A 23,995-nucleotide genomic window follows, 5' to 3' on the forward strand; every position below is an offset into this window, starting at 1 on the left:
GCTGAGTGCAACAAGCGTGCTTGCAGATGCTATTTGCGATGAAGGGTATGTGACAGGATGCTTATTATGGCCAGCCGATTGTCATGTCCCAGGTTTGTGCAGAAAGGCGTGCAATTCCTCCCCCCCCCCCTTTCCCCAATTCTTTTCCGGCTCCGGTCAGCCGACCAGTCCTGCTGGGTCCTGCTGCTTGCCGACTTTCCTTTCAGACCATGTGCCACATCTGTTTGTTGTTGCGAGTGGAGAGGCGGCTTGATCCCGCTCGCTCTGCCTTGAACTCACTCATTCCAGACTTCTGTGGGACGGAGTCCAGAGGCTGGTGGGGCTTCAGCACCAACGCCGCTGGACAGCTCCACACGCCGGAGCTGCGCAGAGGGGCTCGGCGAGGCGCCTGGCGTTTGGTCCGGCTGGACGGTTGCTCTGTGCGCAGCAGCCTCTCTCTCGCCTTCCTCCCAGGCAAGCCTGTGGTTTTAAGCGGCGGAGACCGTCCCCTTTCGGGGGCGGGGAAGGGGCGGGCTCGGGGCGTCCGGAGCGCGCATAAAACCCCACCTCCCGCTTCAGGACTGCAGCTACAATTGGCTCGATGAGGCACTGGGAGAGATGTTGAGCTGGCTGCTTCCACCCATGGCTCTGCACACACACAGGGGCGGGTTGTGCCGGGGAGAACGGGAGGCTGGGCTCCGAGGCGGCGGAGGCGGTGGAGGAGGAGAAAGCGGCTGTGCTGCTGCTCCCGCAGCCTGCCTGCCTCCTTCGGTGACCGAGCCGCTGCTGCTGCTGGGCTGCTGCCTGCGGCCGGACGACCCGGCCGAGCGGGGGCTGCTGCTGGCGCCGGCGGGCGAGATGATGGCGGAGGGCGGCGGCGGCGGCGGCCAGAGGCTGAAGGCGCTCTCGCTGCTGGAGGCGGCCCGCTGCCGCTACGAGAGCCTGCAGATCTCCGACGACGTCTTCGGCGAGTCGGGCCAGGACAGCAGCGGCGGCAACCCGTTCTACAGCACCACGGCCGAGTCGCGCTCCGCCTCCGACGAGGACGCCGACGAGGAGCGCGAAGCCCCGGACGGAGGACGCAGCCAGCGGGGAAGGACGGCGGCGAGACGCGGAGCCAAGCCAGCGGCCGAGCAGCAGCAAGTGCCCGGCTGCTCGGAGGCGGCTTGCCCGGGTTCCCTGGAGCAGCAGCAGGAAGAAGAGAAGGTGGAAGAGGAGGAGGTGGAGGATGAGAAGAGGGGCTGGAGCCAGAGCCTGAGAAACACCGCGACCCCTTTCTTCAAGGATAGCAGCGGTAAATCGGTTCGGGTGTGTGTGTGTGTGTGACGGTGGGGGAGCTTAGGTGACTCGAAATGCGTGGGTCTCTAAGTGTGCGCGTGGGGGGAGTAGCAACCCTTCGCCCCTCGTTCCGAGGATTCTGTAAAGTGCGGTGGGGAGAAGTGGGGAGTTACTGGGTGGTGCGGGGAAGGCGCAGCCCCTGATGTCTAAGACTTCCTGGTTAGGGAAAGACCCGGGAACTTAGGGAAGAGCACGTCTGGACGGGCTCCCGGGTAGGTGCATGGCTTCCTCCTCGCCCTGTTGGTCGGTTCTTCTTGCAAGGAGCGCCCCAAAGACGGCGGCACCTTCGAAAGTGTGGCACGGTCTGTAATGGGATGGTTCCCTGTTGCATCCGTGCTGCTGCTGTGCCTAGCCAGGAAAGTGTCAAGAGATGTGTGCGTTTTATACATGGATAACGGAGATGCTCTTCTATCGAGTGACTCTTCCACATTATGGGGTGGCGGGGAAAGGACCCCTTTTTGAAGCGGGGTGACCCTGCCTGAGCAGAGCCATCTTCTGTGTGAGCTCGAAGGAGAGGAGGAAGGAAGCTGATCTCGCCAGTGCCAGACTGCAGTCACCGCTGCTGCCTAGATTTGCCCAGAGGAGAGGAGATGCGGAAAAGGCGCATCGCTCTCCAGGAAGCAGAGGAAGCTGCCTTAGAGCAGGTCAGAGCTAGTTGATCCAGCTAGTTCAGTGCTGTCCACACAGACTGGCAGCGGCTGCTGGGGGTTTCAAACAGTGGCTTTCTCTGCTCTACCTGGGGCATTCTGCATGCAAGGCGGATGCTCTACCACTCAGCTGAGGTCCCTCCCCATTATTGTTCTCTTTAATAAAATATAAATAATAAATATAAATTATAAATAAAATATAAAAGGGGAGTGGGAAACCGGTTTTTATGATGTTGTATTTTGACATTGTTGTAACCTGCCCTGGGACCTTGTATCGAGAGGAAATAATAATGACTACTAATAAAAATAAGGGAACTAAGCCAGGCTCCATCCCATTCCATCTGTTTAGAGGGCAAAGCCTCAAAAAGTCTCAGATCCATTACATTTTCCAGTTTCAGAACTGGCCGTGTGGTCTGATCTGTAGAGTTTGAGGGAGCTGCGGAGCATTCAAAAACAAAGCACCTTGGAAGTGTGTTCCTGAAAAGGGGACCACCCTGTGCAGTAAAATGGTCATCCTTTCAAATAACAGAGCATTTTGGAAATTTCTGCTTGAGAGAATCCCTCTCTAACCTGACTAGTAACAAGGAAGCCTTGGGTGTTCAACTGCTGAGCCAAGCCGTCTCACTGCATCTTGTAAAGAGTGGGTCAGCAGACATAAATGAGCTGCAAGATCCCCAGAGCTAGTGCGACAGCCCAGCCCTGAATGTCTGGCTGCATCCTGGCCTCATTAAAAGACTAGCTTGTAGGGCAGACTCCTCTTCATCATGCCTGTTAGTCATTAGGGGAACAAGCTTTTCTTAGGCTGCGGCCTGGGAAACCAGCTGCACAGGAGGAGAAAGGAGTGAAGTGGCTTTCAGGAATGGATGCACAGAGGTGCCTAAGTTTTCTTTGGATATCACTTTAACTAAGTGTAGATCTACATGCCAGTCAGAAACTTTGAAAGCTTAGTCATTGGCAGGCAGGGCTTGGCTACTTTTGGAAAATGACAACTGCCTCTTGTTTATGATTGATTATTTATGAGAATGGTTTATATCCCACCTTTTAGGATACAAATCCTTTCAAGTTGGCTTACAAGTAGCATTTAAATTACATTTTTAAAAGCAATAATCAATATCAACATATTAAACATATTAATAAGTTTTTGGGACTCTTCCTCTGGGGCAGTTGGTGGCAGGTGGAGGTAAGTCTAGCTGGAGGTGGTCTTTTGAGATGTGCTGGCTGGAGGTGGTCTTCTGAGATGGTCTTTGTCTTGTCCCTTTCTCTCCTGGGATCCCAGGAGGGGTAGGAATTGGATTAGCAGGATCATAAGCCCTTCTCCCTGGATGATTCCAGGAGAGTTCACAAATGAATGTTCACCACTCGGTGACTACAACAGCAAGTGATGACATGACTGTAAAAAATGGTAATACATTGTGCATGTGAGAATCTGCTTTTGTGTTGCTCAAATACAGTAATTTTTGCCCATAGAGACGGTTCTACCAAGAGCCAGTGGTGACGAGTTCTAAAGTGACAAAGGTGCAAGTGTGAATCAGCCCTAAAGATACCTCTGAACAACAAAGCACATGATGCAGGGCTCTCTGACATTCTGCAGTGAGGGGGAGGGGTGTGTTTCTCATGAAGCACATACTGTATCTACTTGCTCTCATCTAATCTGCAAAATCATAGAATCAATGTCCAGACCTGTGACACTCATGAAGTTGATGAGCCATTGGCTGGGGCTCATGAAAGATGGAATCCAACATCATCTGAAGGGCCACAGGTTCTTCATCCTTGGTCTAGGTAGACATTTGAGTTGTGGATTGATGACTATGTCAGATAGGACTCCTAATGAGTCTGATTAGGAAATTCAAAGTTGGTGAATAAACTTCTTTTTTTAAAGTGTGCTGACAAATGTGTGGCTCTTAACAATGTGAAATACCAGGTTTTATAATATGTGGTGGTGAAAAATGTTGGATGTAGCCTGGTTAAAATTATATTGCAGCATTTTACCATTTTCTTAATGAAGAACCCCACCACTATACTGGATGCATTCACTGAACTGAATTGTAAGAACTGGACAATGTGAGCAGAAGTTGGCAACAGCTGTGTAGGAGGTAGGAGTGGGTGTTGCTCCAGTTGGAATTGCTTTGGAATTATTTATCTGCATATGTGTGGTGGGGGAGTTTGTCTGTTTTCGGAGACTTCTTGTCTAGCTCATAATTTCAATTGGTTCTCAGAATTGTATGTTGGTTTCTCAGTTTGTTTAAGCCTTGGATTCTATATTTACACCCCCACCACATGTGAACATCCCCTCCAACATAACACCGAATATGCCTTATTTATTTGATTTAATCTGACTGGTGTAAAATACCTTTTATAACTATTTTCTTCTTTATCCCCCCTTTTTATAATCATTTTTTCATATTTTGTATATTCTTTGAAGTTCTTGTTTTCCCTTAACCACTTCTTTGTCCATTGCTCCAGTTGTATACATTTAAACCAAGTTATTTTACTTCCTGTTAGAGCTTCTCTTATTTGTTTTTTGCATCTCATTTTCTTCACCCAATCCTTTATTTTAAGTATTTTCTTCTCTTTCACTTTTTCAGTTTCCATTTTTTAAATTTACTTGCCTTGGATACTATAGATAGAAATGTGTAAAACAACAACAACAAACCAAATAAAAGAAACAAAAAAGACCACCCCAAAGGATGATTATTTTATTTTTAGAGGCTCCAAGGATTTGCATAATACCTGAGCTACTGGCACAAGGCATAGCTCTGGAAAGGCTGTGGTCCCTAAGCTTGTTTGACTATAGGGATGGAGAGGGAATTTTGATTCAGTTTGCATTTGAAGAGAACCTGCCTAATTCATTCTTTCGATAACTACACAAACCAAAAAACATAGCTATCCTTCAAAATTTGCACTCTGCTGAATTTGGAGGGCAACTTTCCAGCCAAGTTATGTGTACAAAATACAGTGGTACCTCAGGTTAAGAACTTAATTCGTTCTGGAGGACTGTTCTTAACCTGAGGTACCACTTTAGCTAATGGGGCCTCCTGCTGCCACCGCGCTGCCACCACGTGATTTCTGTTTTCATCTTGAAGCAAAGTTCTTAACCTGAGGTACTATTTCTGGGATAGCGGAGTCAGTAATCTGAAGCGTCTGTAACCTGAAGCGTCTGTAACCTGAGGTACCACTGTATGAATATACTAAGTTAGCACATGCATAAAAATACATACATTAGTGAAAATAACAAAATGCATTATATTGGGGTGAAAAAAATGAGAAACCAAAATTGACAAACTATTTGATCAAGCTCAGGGAATATTCTTGAGCCACATGAGCTGAAAGGGAGACAAGACTAGCTTGATATACTTTGTACACTTCTTGTACCATGTGTTTGGTAAGACCTCTGCCCTAGTTGTGCTCCCAGGTCTACAGTGACTTGAGCTGTTGCAGGGGAGAGGGGAGATTTACAAAGCCAGTATAAATGGAACCTAAAGTCCCAGGCTTTAACTCACTCTGGTTGGGGAGCTTCCCTGTGATACATCAGGCAGGTTCAGAGATTGAACAGCTCATTTTCTCCCAAGACAATGGGCCAATAACTCAGGGATCCCAGAGCTCTAAAATCCACCCCTTAGTGGCTCCACTGATGCTGTGATTTAGTGTCCTAAAAAAAAGATGAACGTTTTCAATTTTTGTACATTTAGCTGTAAGACAGTCTGGCCCCTAGTCGTACATTTAACTCTTTTCACATCCTGAGCTGGAGAAGGATTTTGCAGGGAAGAGACACTGAATCTGCAATACATTTGAGCTCTAGAAGTCAGACAAATATATACTCTGGACCACGTGACTACAAACTTCAGCAATCTAACTAGTTGCCAAGATCTATTTTCTCTCGATATTTTGTATAGCCATCTTAGATTGCTGATCTCAAAACACTTAAGAATAAATCCATTTAAGAACATGAGACTGCTTCATAGAGTAGGGTTGGGAAAACCACAGTCTACCTTGTGTGATACTTTCGTTCCATAATCCATTAGCTTGTGAGTTAAAAATAAAGAGTGGACTTCAACGTAGCACCAAGGAGATTGTTCCATCAGATCTCATCTTTTCTCCCCCACCCTCTGCAACTACTGATCTGGGGGTTCTTGCAATCCTAGAGCAGATTTGGAGGAGGTGGAGGAAAGCACAGTAAGATGAGAGACTCCTGCCCAGTCTAAGGTACGTGTTGCCTCTGCCAGATCAGTATTTCTGTTGGAGTGAATATTATTATCCTTCCTGTTAATAAAAGTTGGTTGCTGGCATATGGAGGTGCTGGGGACCAAAATGGCTGGAGCTGGAAGGTCCCTGATGGGAGGGAAATTTCCAAATATGCTGTAAAGCTTGGCTTTTTGAATAAGTCCCTTGTCCCCACCACTCCATTGTAGGGGGACTGACAAGGGAGAGCAACAAATGGGTTTGAGCTTATCCTTTCCATGCAGAAGGTCCCAGATTCAATCCCTAGCATCTCTGGTTAAAAGGTAGCAAGTGATAGGAAAAACCAGTGCTGGAGACCCTGGAGAGCCTCTGCTGATCAGAATAGACAGTCCTGGGCCAGATGGATGGAGAAATAATAATTAATTATTTGTACCCTACCCATCTGGCTGGGTTTCCCCAGCCACTCTGGGCGGCTTCCAACAAAGATTAAAAATGCATTAAAATGTCGCACATTAAAAACTTCCCTAAACAGGGTTGCCTTCAGATGTGTTCTAAATGTCAGGTAGTTTATCTCTTTGACATCTGGTGGGAGGGTGTTCCACAGGGCGGGCGCCACTACCGAGAAGGCCCTCTGCCTGGTTCCCTGTAACTTGGCTTCTCATAGCGAGGGAACAGCCAGAAGGCCCTCAGCGCTGGATCTCAGTGTTCGGGCAGAACGATGGAGGTGGAGACGCTCCTTCAGGTATACTGGACTGAGGCCGTTTAGGGCTTTAAAGGTCAGCACCAACACTTTGAATTGTGCTCAGAAACGTACTGGGAGCCAATGAAGATCTTCCAGGACCGGTGTTATATGGTCTCAGTGGCTGACCTGCTTGCTACAACACAGTGCCCTAAATTGAAAATGCTCAGCAGGCGACTCTAGGACAGACAATATGAAGTGCTACTTCGTACCACGTCTGTTTTAATTGATGGAATTCTCTGCCATAAGATGTGGTGATGGACCTATAGCCGGGTTTTAAGATGGGATTAGGCAAATTTAATGGAGGATAAGGCTATTGGCAGCTTCTAGTTCTGACAACTAACTGGAACCTCCAGGCCTGGGGACAGCTTTTGGGTGAATATCAGTGGGAGAGGGACTGTTGCCTCCTAGCAGGCTTGTGGGCTTTGTGGTGGTGTCTGGCCGGCCACTGTGGGAAGAAGGGTGCTGGACTAGATCAGGAGCAAAATCCCTTTTCAGCCTGAGAGCTGCTTTCCCTCATGGGGAACCTTCTGGGCTGCCATATGCTAGTGGCAGCAAACTGCTGGTTTGAATCTAGAACCTAAACAAAATGTAGTCCTTTGTTCTGCAAAGGATGAATGTCTCTTTTTAAAAATGGCATGGAAGCTAGACTCAAGATAAGAAAACATATTCTTGCTACTTCTGCCTTTAAGCAGTTGTAGGTTTGAAATCTTATTTTCTGGACGGGAAATGCAAGCTAAGGATGAAGATTCCTAAGGAAAAGCCAACAGGAGCTGGGAAGCATCCTGTTCATGACAATTTATCTAATATGGGGGATGATGCAAATGTTTCAGAAACTTAAAAGTAAGAGAGGGGGAAGCTGTTGGCAACACGTACAGAGAACCAATTTTGTCTGGGGAAAAATTGCATGTGAAAAAAGGACATTTGAGAGGAACACCAGGGACTGTATCCAGCATTCATGAAACTCAAAGTCTGAATGTAACTAACTTGGGTCCATTGACTGTGAGTCTTAGTTAGATCAGACCCTATGTATTGCTGCTTATATTTTAAAACTAGAAGGTTCAAAAGCAAATGGGGGACAAGGTGTGTGAAAAGAAAAGGGCTTTTTGGATGTGGGGACACTTCCCCCTCACCCATCAGACAGGGCAGGGAGTGCAAATGCTTTGTGTGTCAAAAGTCGCAGGTTCAATCCCCTACTTCTACAGATAGGTCAGTGAAAAGGACGTGTATTTGAAACATTGGAGAGCCACAGCTATTCAGCGTAGTAAATAATTCTGAGGTAGATGGTTTTGCATGGTATAAGGCTTCCTATATTCCTGTGCCAGAAAATGTAAAAGGAAAGGTAAAATGGATGCTTTAGTTGAGTTTCCTGCATTGCAGGGGGTTAGACCAGATGGGGTGCCTTCCAACTCTACGGTTGTATGAAAGAGCATTCTTGCAGAATCACTGTGAATACAAATATCTGCCCCACCCCCACTGGAAATAACATTTATTAATATTTACTAATACATTGCTTCCTCACTTGTCAGCCCCGCTCGGTCCCTAAAGTGGCTGCTAATGTTAGAAGGGGGGGAGCATATCATGATAACAAAGCAATAATAAAAACAAGCAGAGCTAAAAATAAGAAGGAGCCTGAAAGTACAGCAGCAGCAGGACAGCAAAAACTCCAAGCAAAGCAACAGCTTGGCAAAAGAAATAACATCTTTTCAGTTTGCTGAAATTGCAGAAAGCGGGGGGGGGGGGTCAAACAGGATTCCGGAGGAAGTGAGCTCCACAGTCTAGAGCCAGTCTGTGTTGTGTGTCAGTCAGCCACAGCATTTAGGAAGCTGCCTGATCTCAAACACATCGGACCATTGGTCCAGCTACTTCAGTACTGTTGACTCTCTAGGGCAGGGGTCTGCAACCTTTAAGACAAAAAGAGCCACTTGGACCCGTTTCGGAAGAAAAAACAACAACTGGGAGCCGCAAAACCATTGCGACATTTAAAACAAATATATCTCCGGAGCCACGATCTGACAGCGGGCGGGAAGGTGACGTCGGGACAGTGCGTGACTAACGCACGCACCGCCCCCATGCGACGTCACAGCCAGTACAGCGCCCGCCACAGTGAGGAGACAATGCGCCTCCTCCCCTCGCTAGTATCCGCCCCGGAGCCGCAGCAAAGATGTAAAAGAGCCACATGCGGCTCCGGAGCCGCGGGTTGCAGACCCCTGCTCTAGGGTCTTAGTGTCCTTCCCCAGTGCCAGGGATTGAAGCTGGGACCCTCTGTTGGCAAAGCAGACTGAGCTATCACCTCCAAAGGCAATGGGACTTGGAAGAGGCACAGTACTGGGGCCATGTTACCTCCCTGACCAGACCTCTGTGGGTTATCTCAAGAAGGACAACAGAGGTGGGATGGGAGCCAAATGTTGCAATGCTAACAGCAGGCGAAGTTGTCTATTTTTTTACATAGGCCCGGGAAATGTACATTGAGATCTCAGCAAAAAGAAAAAAAAAATTCCTTAGGAGAGTTAGTCACAGAGCCAGTCTCTTGATGCAAATGGCATTAGTCATTCCTTTTCCAGAGAAGTGCCTTTAAAAAAAGGATAATTTTTCTTTCAGAGAAGAAAATCTCATGGATCTTACAGCTGGGCTCAGTGAATCTGTCAATCTTTTTCCAGTGTTGGAGGCATTGCAATGAAGCAGAGAGATAATATAAATAATATAAATTCTAGACCATCTCTATTATATAAAGCTTTTCAAAAGTGTGACAGAACATGTCTCCCCCCTTTTCTGCTTATTTAACACTTGTGATTTTTCAACGTTATAAATCTTCTTAGCTTTTTCTTTAAAAAAATGTTCTAGTTATGCATGATATCTGTCTTGCAGAATAGAGATTGCAAAATTTTAAATACCAGTTTTTCTTAAGGGATGGCATGTATTATTGCAATTGAGATATGAAGGAATTTTAGCATAAAATCAGTACACAGACCCTCCCCCCTCCCCAGGTTTATTTTTTGGTCAGGCAGTTCTTTCCTTTGCATCTATAACATTCTTCAAGAGGAAGTTACTTAAGAAATATTTATCAAGAATATTATGATTTTTCTAAAAGGGCGTTAGTATCTTTGAGTATCAACAAACCTGCAGAGAGGAATAACTAGTAGATATTTCACACTGGGCTTTCAAAAAGCTTAGTCTCTCGCCAAAGGCTCTTGGGTGAAATTGGCAGTCATCGGATAAGAGGACATGCTCTCTTGGGGATCTGTAATTGGTTAAAGAACAGAAACCAGATGCTGGGAATAAATGACAGCTTTCACACTTAAAGTATGTAAGCAGTGGGGATCCTCAAGTATCAGGATCTGTTCTCTTTAACTTATTCAGAAATGCTTTGGCGTTACAGGTAAGCAATAAGACTGTGCATGGGCTTCCAACCCAATCTGATTTGTAAGTGCTGCTGAGGCCCTGTCTGTTTCAGGCTGATCTGGACCTAGTTTGACCTAATCTGCACCTGAGTTTTACACAACTCTAAAAATCCCATTGACTTGCATTGCAACATGTAAATGGCTATAACATTCTTGGTTTCTGACACAGCGGCATGAACTTTGTGGTTATAGTAGCCACTATAGAGGGGGTTAGGCCTGCCAACATTTCAGGTGTGTTGTTCCAGGGCTTTATATGTTAGCTACCTTTAAAGTTTGCTTTTTTAAAAAGCAGACTGAGAGTGCTCAGTTCTCAGGCTGCTGTATTTGCCCTGTTCCTTATAGCAGGATTTTGAAAACATTTGACTTTTTAAAATTAAGCTTGAGATATCAGACATGGGCAACTAGCAGACACTGGTGGAAAGCAGCATGAGGATATCTGTGCAGTGCCAGGGTATATAATACAGATACAGGAGTCTTTTCAGGGTTGTCTTTTTCAGTGGGAAGAAGTAGTATATACATTGGAGTCACAGAACAGATCCTATCATATATCGGGATAGATTTGCAGCAGCAGGAGGAAGTGAGGGGAGAATAAAAAGATCTACCGTATTTTTCGCTCTATAACACGCACCAGACCATAACACGCACGTAGTTTTTAGAGGAGGAAAACAAGAAAAAAAAATTCTAAACGAAATAGTGGATATATGATTTTTGTGGTTCATGCTGTGGCCACAGACATGTGATCTGACAGTGAGTTTGGAGTAGCCCAATGCAAAAATCCTGAGGATCCATGTGGATCCATGCTTTGTAACCATGGAGGAGGGAAGGAAGGGGAACTATGGATCCTCTGCTCACGACTGCAGCAGATCCCCACCACCACCCGCAGGCATTCGCTCCATAACACGCACAGACATTTCCCCTTACTTTCTAGGAGGAAAAAAGTGAGTGTTATGGTGCAAAAAATACGGTAATTTTAATAATGTTCATTGTGGTTAACACTTGATGATGGTGGTGATACTGAATTCAGAAGGTTGTGGCTAAATAATATGCCCACAATGTTTGGCTGTTAACAAGAGCATGTTGTCTTTTCTGCCATAGAGCAAGCTTGTTTTCCCCTGCCTTTGTAATGGTTCTAAAAGACATAATTATCATAAACTGAATGCTGATGGAGTCGTCTGTCTTGCATCTCCCCCCACGCTTTAGGTGGGCTGTCTGCTCTTTCTTCTTAGTACACAGCCCCACTTGCAAGTTTGCTCTTTACAAGTTCAAACATCTCTTTTTCTTTGATGCCACCAATCAGGTTTCCCCTGCCTGGCAAGCCCTCTGCTCCTCAGTTGGCTGCCTCGCAGGTGTTCATGATGGTTGCATTATATGATTATAATAACCCATGCAGTGAGGGTTCTACACAGGTTTGTAAGGGGTAGAACGGTCAGTACTACAGTTTTCTGGAATAGCTTTGGAGAAGCACCATCACAGATCTGCTTGACACAGAGGAATGAGCTATGTTCCTGTCACCCAGGCTCTTGCTGATAACTGCAAAGTGATGCTCTCTCCCTTCATATTTCTGTGCTTCCTGCCCCCGTGCCCTCAGCTCAGTCACTGAAGCACTCAAAACCAAACTGGAACCAAAATGGAAGCCCAACTTCCATTCAACGTAGTAAAAGCCACATGCAGTACTGACAGTACAATCCTATATATCGAAGTCAACCTCATTTGAAGCCCCTGGGAGTTGGACTTACTCTCAGGTAAGTGTGTGTAGCTGGGAGGGAGAGAAAGACAGTGTGCATTCTGATTTATCCAGGATTAAACTGGGACCCATTGATGTATAAGTGGATATAAAGATAATACAGTAGGAGGAAGGAAAGGGCTGCAACCCTATTAATGCTGGAGAGGATCATGGCCTTATTCTCCCTTCATTATTTGTATATGCACTTACACAGGCATGAATCATTTGAGTGATGCTCTTATAGATACTTCCCAAGTTTAATCCAGGATGAGTCTGAATGAGCACACTCTGCTTTTCCCTTGCGGATAATCCATTCAATCATTTCAGCATCTAGAATGGCTCTGTGGGACTAAATGCAGAACAATGGAGAGATCCAGTCCTTAAAACCTTAGCAAGGGGGGGTTGCTACTGATGTAAACCTGGGAATTCTGGGTATGGGAGGAATTAATGGATTTGTAATTAAGAATAGGAGAAGAGGTTGATGCAGTTCAAGGTGAATCTACATGATTTGCAAATAATAATAATAATAATAATAATAATAATAATAATAAATAATGCATTGAAACAGCCATCCTTCAGAATTTGCACTTTTCAGAATTTTGCAGTGCAGTTCTTTATTCAATGTCTGAAAATGCACATACTAGTGTTTATATAAATGCATGCGTTATTGAAAAGAGAATACAAGAATGCATTACTGATTTGCAAAAATCCATATATTAGGAGAAATTGCATATAAAAACGTGTGTTTTAGGAGAAATTTGCACTAGCACGCTGAATTTTCATGAGGCCTTTTTTTTTTTTTTTTGCAAACTGATGTGGAAATGTGAAGGACCAAAACAGGAACAATGAGAAACTAGGAGAAACCAAAGTTGACAGATTAGCCTATCCTTGGTTGTGACCAATTGATCAGGAGTTCTAACAAAGGCTGAGGTTTCTTTTGCTTTTAATTAGGGCTGCAAGCATTTGTTACAAATGGAACAAAGTGTATCCTAAGTATGTCTGTGCAGAAGTCCAATGGAGTTCAGTGGGGCTTTTTCCCAGGTACGTGGGTGTAGGATTCCAGTCTTAGTTGATTAACCAACTATGGCTGCATTCCTCTTCACACTTACCTAGGAGTTATCCCTATTGAATCCAATGGGCCTTACTTCAGAGTAGACATGTATGTGATTGCACTGCAAAACATTGGTTGATTAATAATTACATTAAGCATGCAAGTTAAGAGTATACTAGTTTACTTTTGAGGCTATTTTGGTAATAGTGTACAGTGGTACCTCAGGTTACATACGCTTCAGGTTACAGACTCCACTAACCCAGAAATAGTACCTCAGGTTAAGAACTCTGCTTCAGGATGAGAACAGAAATTGGGCTCCGGTGGCGCAGCGGCGGCAGCGGGAGGCCCCAATAGCTAAAGTGGTCCTTCAGGTTAAGCACAGTTTCAGGTTAAGAACAGACCTCTGGAACGAATTAAGTACTTAACCCAAGGTACCACTGTATTACTGAAATACGGAATGAAAAATAAAATGGCATTTCCGTGGTAGCCTGTGTTAAGTTTATCTCATGCATCCTTGCTAAAAATGAAATAAAAACCACCATTTATAACCAGTGCTGCTGTCAAAACCACCATCAAATCACAGGTTACCTCTGTGTCCACTTCTAGCACTGGTCTGAAATGACAGCCCAAATTTCTTAAAGACCTCTGAAGACCCCAGAGCACATCTGCCTTCACTGGAAGGTGTTTTTGACCTACATTTCTAGGAAGCGTCACCTGCAAACTGCTAGATTACCGAAAACCTTTTGCGTACAATCCACTGGGAAATCCTATGTGCTAAGCCTCCTTTGAAAAGGATGGGAACCGTCCCAGAGAATGATACAACCCCCCTTTACTAAGAGAATGTCACTGTGCCCCCATCTGCCAAAAAATCCCTCTCAGCTGGAGAGATTTTAATCAGGCCCACATGCCCTTCTATAGCACAATCTAGACATTTATGCCAGGAAACCAAGGAGATAACTTGATTAATGCAGAGAGCTGGACCTGCCTTTTGGGAGCTGGCCATGTTTGCAAGATCTGCAGTGCACTGCTGAGCAGAGTGTGGAGCGTTGACAGTTTTAGCTTTAAAAATGCTGTTATTTTCCTAAACGATGGCCAAAGAGAAGAAAAACATAGCAAACGTAAGGACAGGTTATTTCCCCCTCGTGCCATAGAACCACTTTGTTTTATTTTGACTCCAGCGCTCATTTGGGCCATGTTTTCTTTGCAGTTAAAATATTCTGAGTGGCAGTAGAAATGCACTGAGCAAGCACAGAGGACGTGCGCCTGGTGTCCTTGATTATGCAGGGAACTTTTGGCTTTCATTCATCAAATGTTTCCCTGGGGAAATGTTAAGAAGTTTAGAATGGATGGCTTGTAGAGAAGAGCTAGAGCAGAACTTTAGCGCAATGCTGTTGTGCCACTACCTTATATGGGGTGAGCCAGTTGACCCTTGACCTGCCTTCCCATCCTGTATAATATCGGATCAGCCTGTAGTTCAATGTAAGATGCTATGTCCTGTATTGACTCAATACAGGATACAGTTTGTCCTGTATTTCCACTTCTCCCTCCCACTCTGCCAAGTTAGGGATCCTCTCCAGATGTGTTTGTGAGAAAGGGTGTGCAAAAGGTCATGTATTTAAGCTCTGGGTAGCAAAGCACAAACCAATTTGTGTGTGTGTGTGTGTGTAAAATTCCAGAGGGGGCATTTAGGCTGCAATAGATTAGAATGGATTTCTCTGAATTCATTTCAGCACCAGATGGGAGAAAAATTGCCCCCCAACCCCTGCCCCACCCTGCCCTGTATTTTGCCAGCACAAAGGTGGCAATCCTATTTTCCACTCATATGCACGTGTGTATATTCTAAAGAGACATGGTGGCTGCAATCTGAGCTGTTGAGACCGCTACATACATCACAGAAAAGTACACTGGAATTAAGTGGATGCAATAATTAATCAGTTAGATGAACTGATTTTAAAATCTTGGGTCAATTTTAAAAGATCAGTTTCTTAGAAACCAGGGTGTTGGTTTTTTAAAATAAATAAATCTGAAAATGGGAAGGGGCTGATTAGAAGAGGCATTCCCCATTCTCTCACACAGAATGTCTCTACAAAGATGGTCACAGCTGTCAACCTTTCCCTTTTCTTGCGAGGAATCCTATTTGGAATAAGGGAATTTTCCTTTAAAAAAGGGAAAAGTTGACAGCTGTGAAGATAGTGCATGCTAATATGTGCACCCATCATCTTTAAAAGCCAGCTGTTTCATTCAGAGTGAATGCGTTGAGGCATCTGCAATGTTTTATAGATTTACTAGGCCATTCTAAGCACAGGCTTAAGTTAAACCAGCATAAAACAGGACAGATCCAGAGCTAGTTTAGGAGGTTCAGGGAGGGGGGAAATGTTGGCTGGGCCAGCCTGGGACCAGTGGGGTGGAAATAAACCAGCAAAACACAAAGAACCGGCTCAGCTGGTATCAGTATGGGAACTGTGCCCACCTGTTGACATGCGAGGACAAGTTCCCAGGTGCCCTGATCAGATGTGTAGGAACGACAAGGCTACACAGAGATGGGTCATGGGAAGCAGCACACAATTGATAGCATGGGAAAGCAAACAACCAGGGGATGGAACGCACACAGCACACGCAAAGTGCACACCCACAGGCAACAACAGCAAGACTGGGTAGCGAAAGGCATTTGGAGCGCTGCAGTGCCCCAGCATCCCATATCACACACACATAAACCTTGCAAAAACACCAGGCGTGCACACAGGATGCTAGTGGCACCCCCACACCCCAACAGAAGGGAGATGCTAAAGGGTGGCAAAGCAAAGACCTGGTGAAGAGAGCACAGCAGAGGTTATATTTTCTGAGAATCCTCCGGAAAAATAATCTCTTATGGTCTGTGTGTGTGGTTTGGGAGCTGCATGGTCAGGGGAAAAACAATGCTGTCCATGGTTGTAAAGGCTGTGGAGGGAATAATTGGGGGCACTCTTCCCACCTTGGATCAAATCTATGCTTCCAGATGCCATAAGAAAGCTGCAGAATTAGTGCAGGATAGTGCGCACCCTGGAAATTATCTCTTCCAGCTTATGCCTTCTGGTAGAAGGTACAAGTTTATAAAGACTAGGACTAGCCGCCTGAGAAACAGTTTCTATCCAAATGTGATCTTGTTTTTAAATGCAGTGTAAGGTAGTCTCTATGTGAGTATATTGTATTCAATTATGGGGTATCAGATTTTTTAGGGGCTAACCAGGCTGGCATAGTTGGGATAGCAGGCTTGTTGGTTTTTGAATGTCTGATGTAGATTTTTTCAATTTCGTTGTTCTGCATGGGACAATGACAATAAATATTGTATTGTATTGTATTGTATTGTATTGTATTGTATTGTATTGTATTGCATTGTATTGTATTGTATTGTATTGTATTGTATCGTTGAAAGTTCCGTATGAGATACACATGGCTGAAGGCACAAGCGCAGACAGTGAGCGAACAGGAAACATGCATGTGACCCTCTTCAAAAACTCCAGAGCAAGCCCTTGGGTGGCTGCAGCAGACACGAGCCTGGTGGTGGACAGCTGGCATCATGGTTGCCATGGTGGCAGCAGCACAAGTGTGCACACCTAGTGGTGCCCCCCTGTGCCTCAGCCAACACGGCCTCTGTGCTCACCCCAACATATTGAGAGACATCGCTATCACCATTTCTAAGACGTATTCTCTGTGCTGTCATTTCAGAATGACTTAGTCGAAGTTCCTTATCATTTTGTGAAATCAGAACATGCACCTCAAATCTGACTGCTTCCTTGTGGCTACCCAGCTGCTTTCCAAATAATAATGTGCAGTTTATTTAACAGTTTGGTTTCTCTTTGCAAACTCTGCATTATTCACTTAGCTCAAATTCGGTGACAAAAGGCAGAGCCTGGAGACTAAGCTGGCATGGAAGCCTGATTTTCCGGGTTTGAGAATGAGAGTCCATGTTACTTTGGAAAGGAAAGCAAAGGTCAACAAACACTGCAGTTTAATCTCTCTGACATATATGCTATATTCAGAACAGTAATAGAAAGAGTGTTGATAGATTTTGACAAGATGACTATCCCTTAATTAATGCTGGGGTCCTTTAAAAGACAGTCAGTAGATCTGGAAAAAGAAGTTACGTGAACCTAAGGCAGGCACAGTTCATAGAGCCCATGCTTCTGCAAGAAATGGCCATTTCTCCTTACCATTCTACACTTTGGAGGATCCTTTTATGGATGTATTCTGCAACATATTGCTGATTCAATAATAGTGTAGTAGTGGTGAATTTATGCTGGCCCATCTATCTAATCAGTTGTTATGCAATGTTTCCCCAATGTTGCGGCACTATCACTGTCTGGAGGGGCGCACTCTGGCAACAGAGCACAACAAAAGTAGACAACCCAGCCCAGGACCATTTAAGAGTTACAGGATTTCAGCAGGGAGAGATGGGACATGCACTGATTGGAAACAAAGCAGTATGTGTGCCCCGAAATGACTGCAGGCACGAAGAGTACTGAAAATAGGGGTTGCACATAACCACCCTGATACCGTCATGAGCACAAATCAGCATAGATGCAAAATAAGAAAGATGTCTAGTAGGGGTCCTTGTCACAAAAGACAGCAATATCATGAGCCATTAACCGAAATCATGTTCCTTTCAGTCCCATCTTCTGCATCTTCACTTACTTGAGTTCAGCGGGACTTAACTCAAAATAGGTGCACCACCTATGAAGATGTAGGGCACTCCGGCAACCTGGTGTCCTTCAGATGTTTTGAAGTACAACTTCCATCATTGTTTTATTCCTTATTATTTCATAAAAATTAGACACCACTAGTTCGTAAACCCCTTCTCAAAGGTTTCCTTTAATGTGCATGATGTCCTCCTGCCACCCAGAGCAGATTTTTTGAGGGGCAGATGGGGCTGCAGCGAAAAAAGGATGTTAACAATCTATGGCCTTTTAAAATGGGGTGTGGTTGCTTTTAATGTATCCCTCCCCCCACCGGTTTTAATGAATTTATTATTTTGTTTGCTTGTTTTTCTGTAAAGTCACTTTAAATTGCCTGTGGTATGAAAAAGTGTCCAATAAATTTAATAATAAAAAAGGGACATAATCAAACATGATATCCCCCTTCTACCCAGTTAGTGGAGTTCCATTCTCAGCAGGTATAGTCTGTAGAAATTCAGCTTCTTCCACTATTCTTTTCATCAGATGGTTCCTTTCATCTTCTCATAAATCACAAAAAAGGACTGACTTGCAGCACTGAGGTCTTAAGAGCAAAGCTCATTGATTTCTGTGGGACCCCAGGCCTTTGTTCTATGGCATATGACCAGACATTTCCACTGTGGTTCTTTTAAAAAGAAGGAGCCCTGTGCTAGGTAGTAACTGCGACTCTTCTTGGCTCTCTGGTAAAAGAAGATATGTGAGTCACAACAGTCACTTGGGGTTCTGTCTGAGTGCCACATAAATAAAAAATGGTGTTTTCAAAAGGAGAATTGCCACTCATTTTCTCTGGGCACTGACTCAGCAACAATATGAAATACTGGAATGCCACAGTCTTCCTCCTGTGATCCTGCCTTTGCTAACAATTTGAATGGAAGATTGAAATGTGCTAATGACTGCAGCTAGCAACCTGACTTTATTCATCAATGCTGCTTCCTTTTTACTGCTCTTGGAGAGGAAATTCTTACCCCTTCAGGAAATGTGTAACTGGGGCAGCTCAACCACAGTAGGGAAACTGGGATGACTGCCTGTCAAAGATTTCTCAGTTTTCCGTGATGGTGGCCGGTTCCCTTACTCTTCCTGTGCTCCACAGCCTTCCACTGAGCAACTTCAGCTCAGCCCATGTTTACTCAAAAGTTGTTGCTGGCATCCATATGTCTTGAGAGACAATGGAGTCTGCCTCCAGGGGTGAGGTCAAACTGCTGTGTTAGCAGCACTGAAGTGACTTCTCTGGGGCGCAAGTCTGGGCAGTGTGCATGGAGGTCCTGGGCTGCCCAAACAACAAGACCTCTTTCCCAGCCTCACTGATGTTTCCCAAAGGAAAGCAGAGCAATATATTTGGGACCAGCTTGCCTACAGGAGTTGCCAGAAGGAGGCATATATGGCACCATCCAACCACCTTAGCAACTTCACTCTGGATTGTATAGGGTTTATTCTGCCAAAGATACGCCCACAAGGCAGCAGAGGTTTAGGATCAGAGTTTCCTTGTCCTAGATGGGCCACCTTCCCAGGTTGATGAGCCCCATCTGCCCCTCATTTTCCTCTACAGCATTTTGCAGAAACTGCCTCCCAAGCACCACTGTTCCAAGGAGAACCATAAAAGGGACGAGTGGTGGAAGAGATGCAGAATTCTGCTTCTTGGGAACCAACTATCCAATTACCCCTGCTTCCAAAATAAACAAGCAAAAAAGCAGCTGCTTTCTGAGAAAGACCTGCTTGGAAAGCAGGACTTAGACACACCTGTTCCCCAAAAGAGAACACAGTTGTCTTAGAGCAAAGCGGATTTCAGTGAAAAACAGCATGGCTCATTAGGCTTGTTTGCTGGACCTCTGCCAAACTGCTGCACAGGGTGCTATTCTGACAACAGCAAAACAAACCAGCCCAGAACAAAACCCACACATGAGAATTAAGGCTATATGGGTGAAACCCTTGCTTCCCCCTTTCCTCCTCTCTTTTGCTCCCCTGGTGCCTTCAACATTTAGAAGGGAAGCTTCTCCGAGCAAGGCCCTCTAATATGTACATGGATGGGACTAATAGTACCAAATTGCTCTCTTGATCCAAATGCTAATGTTATTTTACAACCTAATCATTTTTTCCAACACAGCTTGCATACCTTAGCTTCCTTGCTTGCTTGAGTGTTCTGGAACTATTGATCTTCAGGAGGGTACTTTGCTGCTCTCTGTGTCGTCACTGTAACCTGGATTTACACACAACTCTAAGTTCTCTCTAGAATTGTGTCCAGTTCTTTTGGACCAGTTGATACAGATGGCAGCACCACTAAATTCCCTATTGGGTTTGTAGGAGACCTGTGCTCTGTCCAAAGCCTGGATACTGAACCAAATTGGGCTGATAGTGGGTAGGCTTTGGCTGGATCAAGTTGAGACAGTGCCATTTCACCCCAGATGGTTGGGAACAGGGTTGAATTCTCCATTCACCAGCAAAATCAAAGTCCTTAGTCCCTTGGTTCTGGGGAAGAATCCAAAGCAAAACAACATTACAGGCCACAAATCTCCTTTCCTGGCTTCTTATACTTCTGTAGGATGACACTGCCATTTTCTTAGGAAAGGTAAGGTTTCCACTTGCCCCAATTCCTTTACTTTTTGCTACGGGAATATCTAGCCCATTATATTCTACTGTCCTTTTAAAGTCTGCATGTTGTCTATGAACTTTGGGTCATGTGTACCATTTTCCAGGAATGTGAGGTCATTTGCGGCATCTTTGTAGAATTGCCGCTCTTTAAAAATTGAGGAACGCTGAGGAAGAACATTCTCTTATCGCTGCAGGTGCTGTTTTGTGCACGAGTAACTGCTGATGGCTGAGCATTCTCCACCTCATTCTTAGCATCAGCTGTGAAGCCTAAACCAAAACAGTCTTTGCTGTAGTCTTTGGTAGCTGCACAGTAACTTGTACAGTATTTTTCCGTCACAGGCTCCAATTCAGCTCTGAAGATGAATGTGTGTTTCAAGGCCTAGCTGTGCAGTGTAAGGCTGGAATCTCCATATGTGTATGTCTGAGATTTTAAATAGCAGCCTGGGATCTCATGCATGTAGGAGCCTGGGGTCATCTAATCCTAGGCATATACCTCTCAGGAGTCTTAATGAAGCTGTTTGGCAGTTTTAGGACAAGGTTAGAAGTATTAATTAATATTTTTCAGGACTAGATTGACAGCTCTTAATGCCCTAAAATGAAGCAGATTAATATTTTGCTTGTACTGAAGGTGGAAGGCCTTGTTTTTATGTCCACAAATTTGCTCTGCACATCAGAGATCCTATTTATACCAAGAGTCACAAGGAAATGGCAGAAGAACTGTAGGCAAAGTGTTATGATTTATGCATTTTAGGGCAACATATATACCTGCATGTAAGCTTATTTGATTTTGTAGGCGTAAGGAACCCAGCTATCATACTTATAGAAACCTGAGTGGAAAATTACCAGGCCATAAAAAGAGCATTTTCTTTAAAATTCTAAGTGTCAGTTTTCTGTATCAGAAGAAATGAGAAAACGTTCTGTGGTTACCAAGGGAGTTTACACCAGATTCAGGTGGCCCTGTGGTTAATAAAACAGGAATGTAATAATGAAAACCTTCTGCTGAAACAATCTTCTGTCATACCAGAAGTTGGTTGTAGATTGTGACCTGGATATTGGATTAGATGAGATCGTGTTGTTATTAGTAAATATAATTTTTGGAAATCTAAAAAAGACAATTCAGTTAATCAGGCCTGGGAAAATAATAAGATGTTGTTTTGTTTGTGCAAGCTTATTGTTTCACTTGTCCCCCTGTTCCCTCTCGAGCACCTCTCATGATGAGGAAAGACTACTGACCTACTCGGAGTGACACCTGTCATTTACCATCTCATTGCCCTCCATTTTAGAATAGGGCTTCCTTCTTCAAGCTTATTTAGAATTGCTTCATGGAAGAGAGTACCTCTAATTCTCTCCATCAGTACAGTAATCCCAAACCATATTTGTAAACTTTATTTTTTGTGAAAGTATTTTAAAAAATTGACAAACACAAATCTGAACAGTTGCTACACCATCTTATGAAAAGAAACCAAAAACTCCCAAGTGGAGCTACCAACTGAGCACAAAAATCCCCCCCCCCCCCGGTTTTATGATGCCCAATTTTCTTCTCTCTCTCTCTCTCTCTCTCTCTCTCTCTCTCTCTCTCTCTCTCTCTTAAGTCCATATATGTGTCTCACAGATCTCCTTGGAGCCATGCTCCAAATATGTGTGTTCAAATATGGAACAACAGAAAGTAAACAAAGAACAAAGACCCCATAGAGATGTGGATGATGGAAGAAGTGCGTGGGGGTGGGGGCTGGGGGTCGGAGGCAGATTCATTGTACAAAATGAAAGGAAGATACTATATAATCTGCAGTGTGTGTGTGTTGGAAGTAGTCCATTTAGAGCCATTGACATGAAGTGTGCTTTAATTCTGCAGAATGCACATATACAATGGGTTAGATCCAGAAGCACACCTTCTGCAAATGGAAAGGCAGAAGGGACTGAGAACCAGCACTTGTTGGAGGAAGTGTGGAAGCGGAAGAAGACAATTTCCATTCCCCCTTCCCCTTGCATCTTCCATGCTGTCCCAGAGGGTTCCTCAGTTCTTCAGAGCAGCTTTCTAATAAGCTGTAAGAGGAAGGCAGAATTGGCAGAGACCATCTCCTTCCACTTCTTTGGCAGGAGCATCCTGTGAGCAGATGGTCACATTTGTGTCAATGGCCATCTTACCTTGGAAATGAATTATGAGTAAAAAGAAACAAACATCTAAAGCTTCAAGAGAAATCCACCAATCTCTACCACTCCATAGCTTTCTGTGGCAAAAAGGGCCTTGATCATGGATATATGTGTTCATTGTGATTTTTGCATAGCGTACACACACACCATGATTTGCAATATATTGCCAGGTGAAAAATAATGAAACAGACATAACAATATGGACTTCAAACTGGTTTTGGACGATATGTTTATATATCTCCCAGTGCTAGTCCTGAGCATTCTTCCTTCTCCACAACCAACACTTCAGCTTGAGGCAGCAGCGGAGGAAGCCACTCGGACGCCTGGGGCGGCGTGTGCCGCCCATAGGGGCAGGGCATGGTGCACTGCGGGGCCTCTGGAGCCTGCCTGCCTCCTCCCACTCAGCCACCCTACAGCTGGGGGGGGCAGTGGGTGGATCATTTGGGCAGCGCAGAGCCTGCACGCACCCAAGCCACCGTGTTTCTCCCAGGAGAGACGTGTGGCTCAGGCACGCTGAAGGCCCTGCGGTGAGTGCCGCCCAGCATTCTGTCACCCCCCTCAGTGGTGACACCGAGGGTGGCACCCACCCACCGCAGCCCCCTTCCTCCACCACTGGCTTGAGGAACCGATGTGGTAACCAAGGAGTTTCCAAATGATGCAAGTCCAAACCCTAAAACAGAGACTTCTGCAGCCATTCCCCGGCTTGAAAGAAACAGCGTTGCTCATTTAGGCCATTTCATTGTAAGGAAGCGGAAAGCTCCCTCAAAGCTGGGGCTGGTGAATGGAGACAGCAGGTGCTGCTTGTTAGTTTATTCTGGGGAGATAATGGTCAGCAATATATATATAAAACTATAAAAGGCTTAGTTGAGAAAATTATTTCTTAACCAAGAAATTTCTTTTGAGCATCATACTGAAAATCTCAAGGGGAAAAAAGAGAGAAAACACAAAAGCAATAAAAAAGGTCAATAATATAAAAAGAGGCACCCAAAACCCCTGTGGAGCTCTGGCTTGTTTCTTCTCTTTACCTTTGATGATTTTCTTGCTATGCTGTTCCTATAAAGATTGCCTTCGGCTGGGGGAAGGCTAGCAGATGCAGCCTGGGATCGTTGCTGTCTTCTACTTTGTTCAAAAGGTATTTTAAACTACTGTAACTCATTTGAAGGAAGTTCAAAAGAAGAAGAAAAGCAACCTAAAGGAGCAGCGAAAGGAGGTCTAGCATTTTAAGGGCTCATCCAGACTTCCAGTTGTGATTTCTAAGGCACAGAGTCCAAGAGGTTTTCCTTTTTGTCCCACCATTTCCCCTGACAAAACCTACGGTTGACGGTTGAATCAGAACAAACGTCAGTTGGGTATTCTGTGGACTGATGTTTGTTCTGACTCAGCAGTGAACCATGGGTTTGCCCAGAGAAAGTGGCAGGACGAAAGAAAAACTCGGACCCGTGCCTAGAAACTGTGTGACAAGCAGAAGAAATCACAGGAGAAAGGGAAGTTT

The 23,995-nt window shown here is 44.8% G+C and overlaps 1 protein-coding gene across 1 annotated transcript in view; it reads left to right on the forward strand.

Moving 5' to 3' along the window:
* The first annotated feature begins 570 nt into the window (after positions 1–570).
* Positions 571–23,995, forward strand: part of PGBD5 (piggyBac transposable element derived 5) — a 76,746-nt gene continuing 53,321 nt past the window's right edge. Inside the window, exon 1 of the mRNA XM_081188244.1 lies at positions 571–1,273. Coding sequence (XP_081044370.1) covers positions 598–1,273 — 676 coding nt within the window. The 5' untranslated portion in view covers positions 571–597. The remainder of the gene's footprint in view (positions 1,274–23,995) is intronic.

This window comes from Podarcis bocagei (assembly GCF_964188305.1).
Source record: "Podarcis bocagei genome assembly, chromosome: 3".
In the NCBI taxonomy this organism is placed as follows: domain Eukaryota; kingdom Metazoa; phylum Chordata; class Lepidosauria; order Squamata; family Lacertidae; genus Podarcis; species Podarcis bocagei.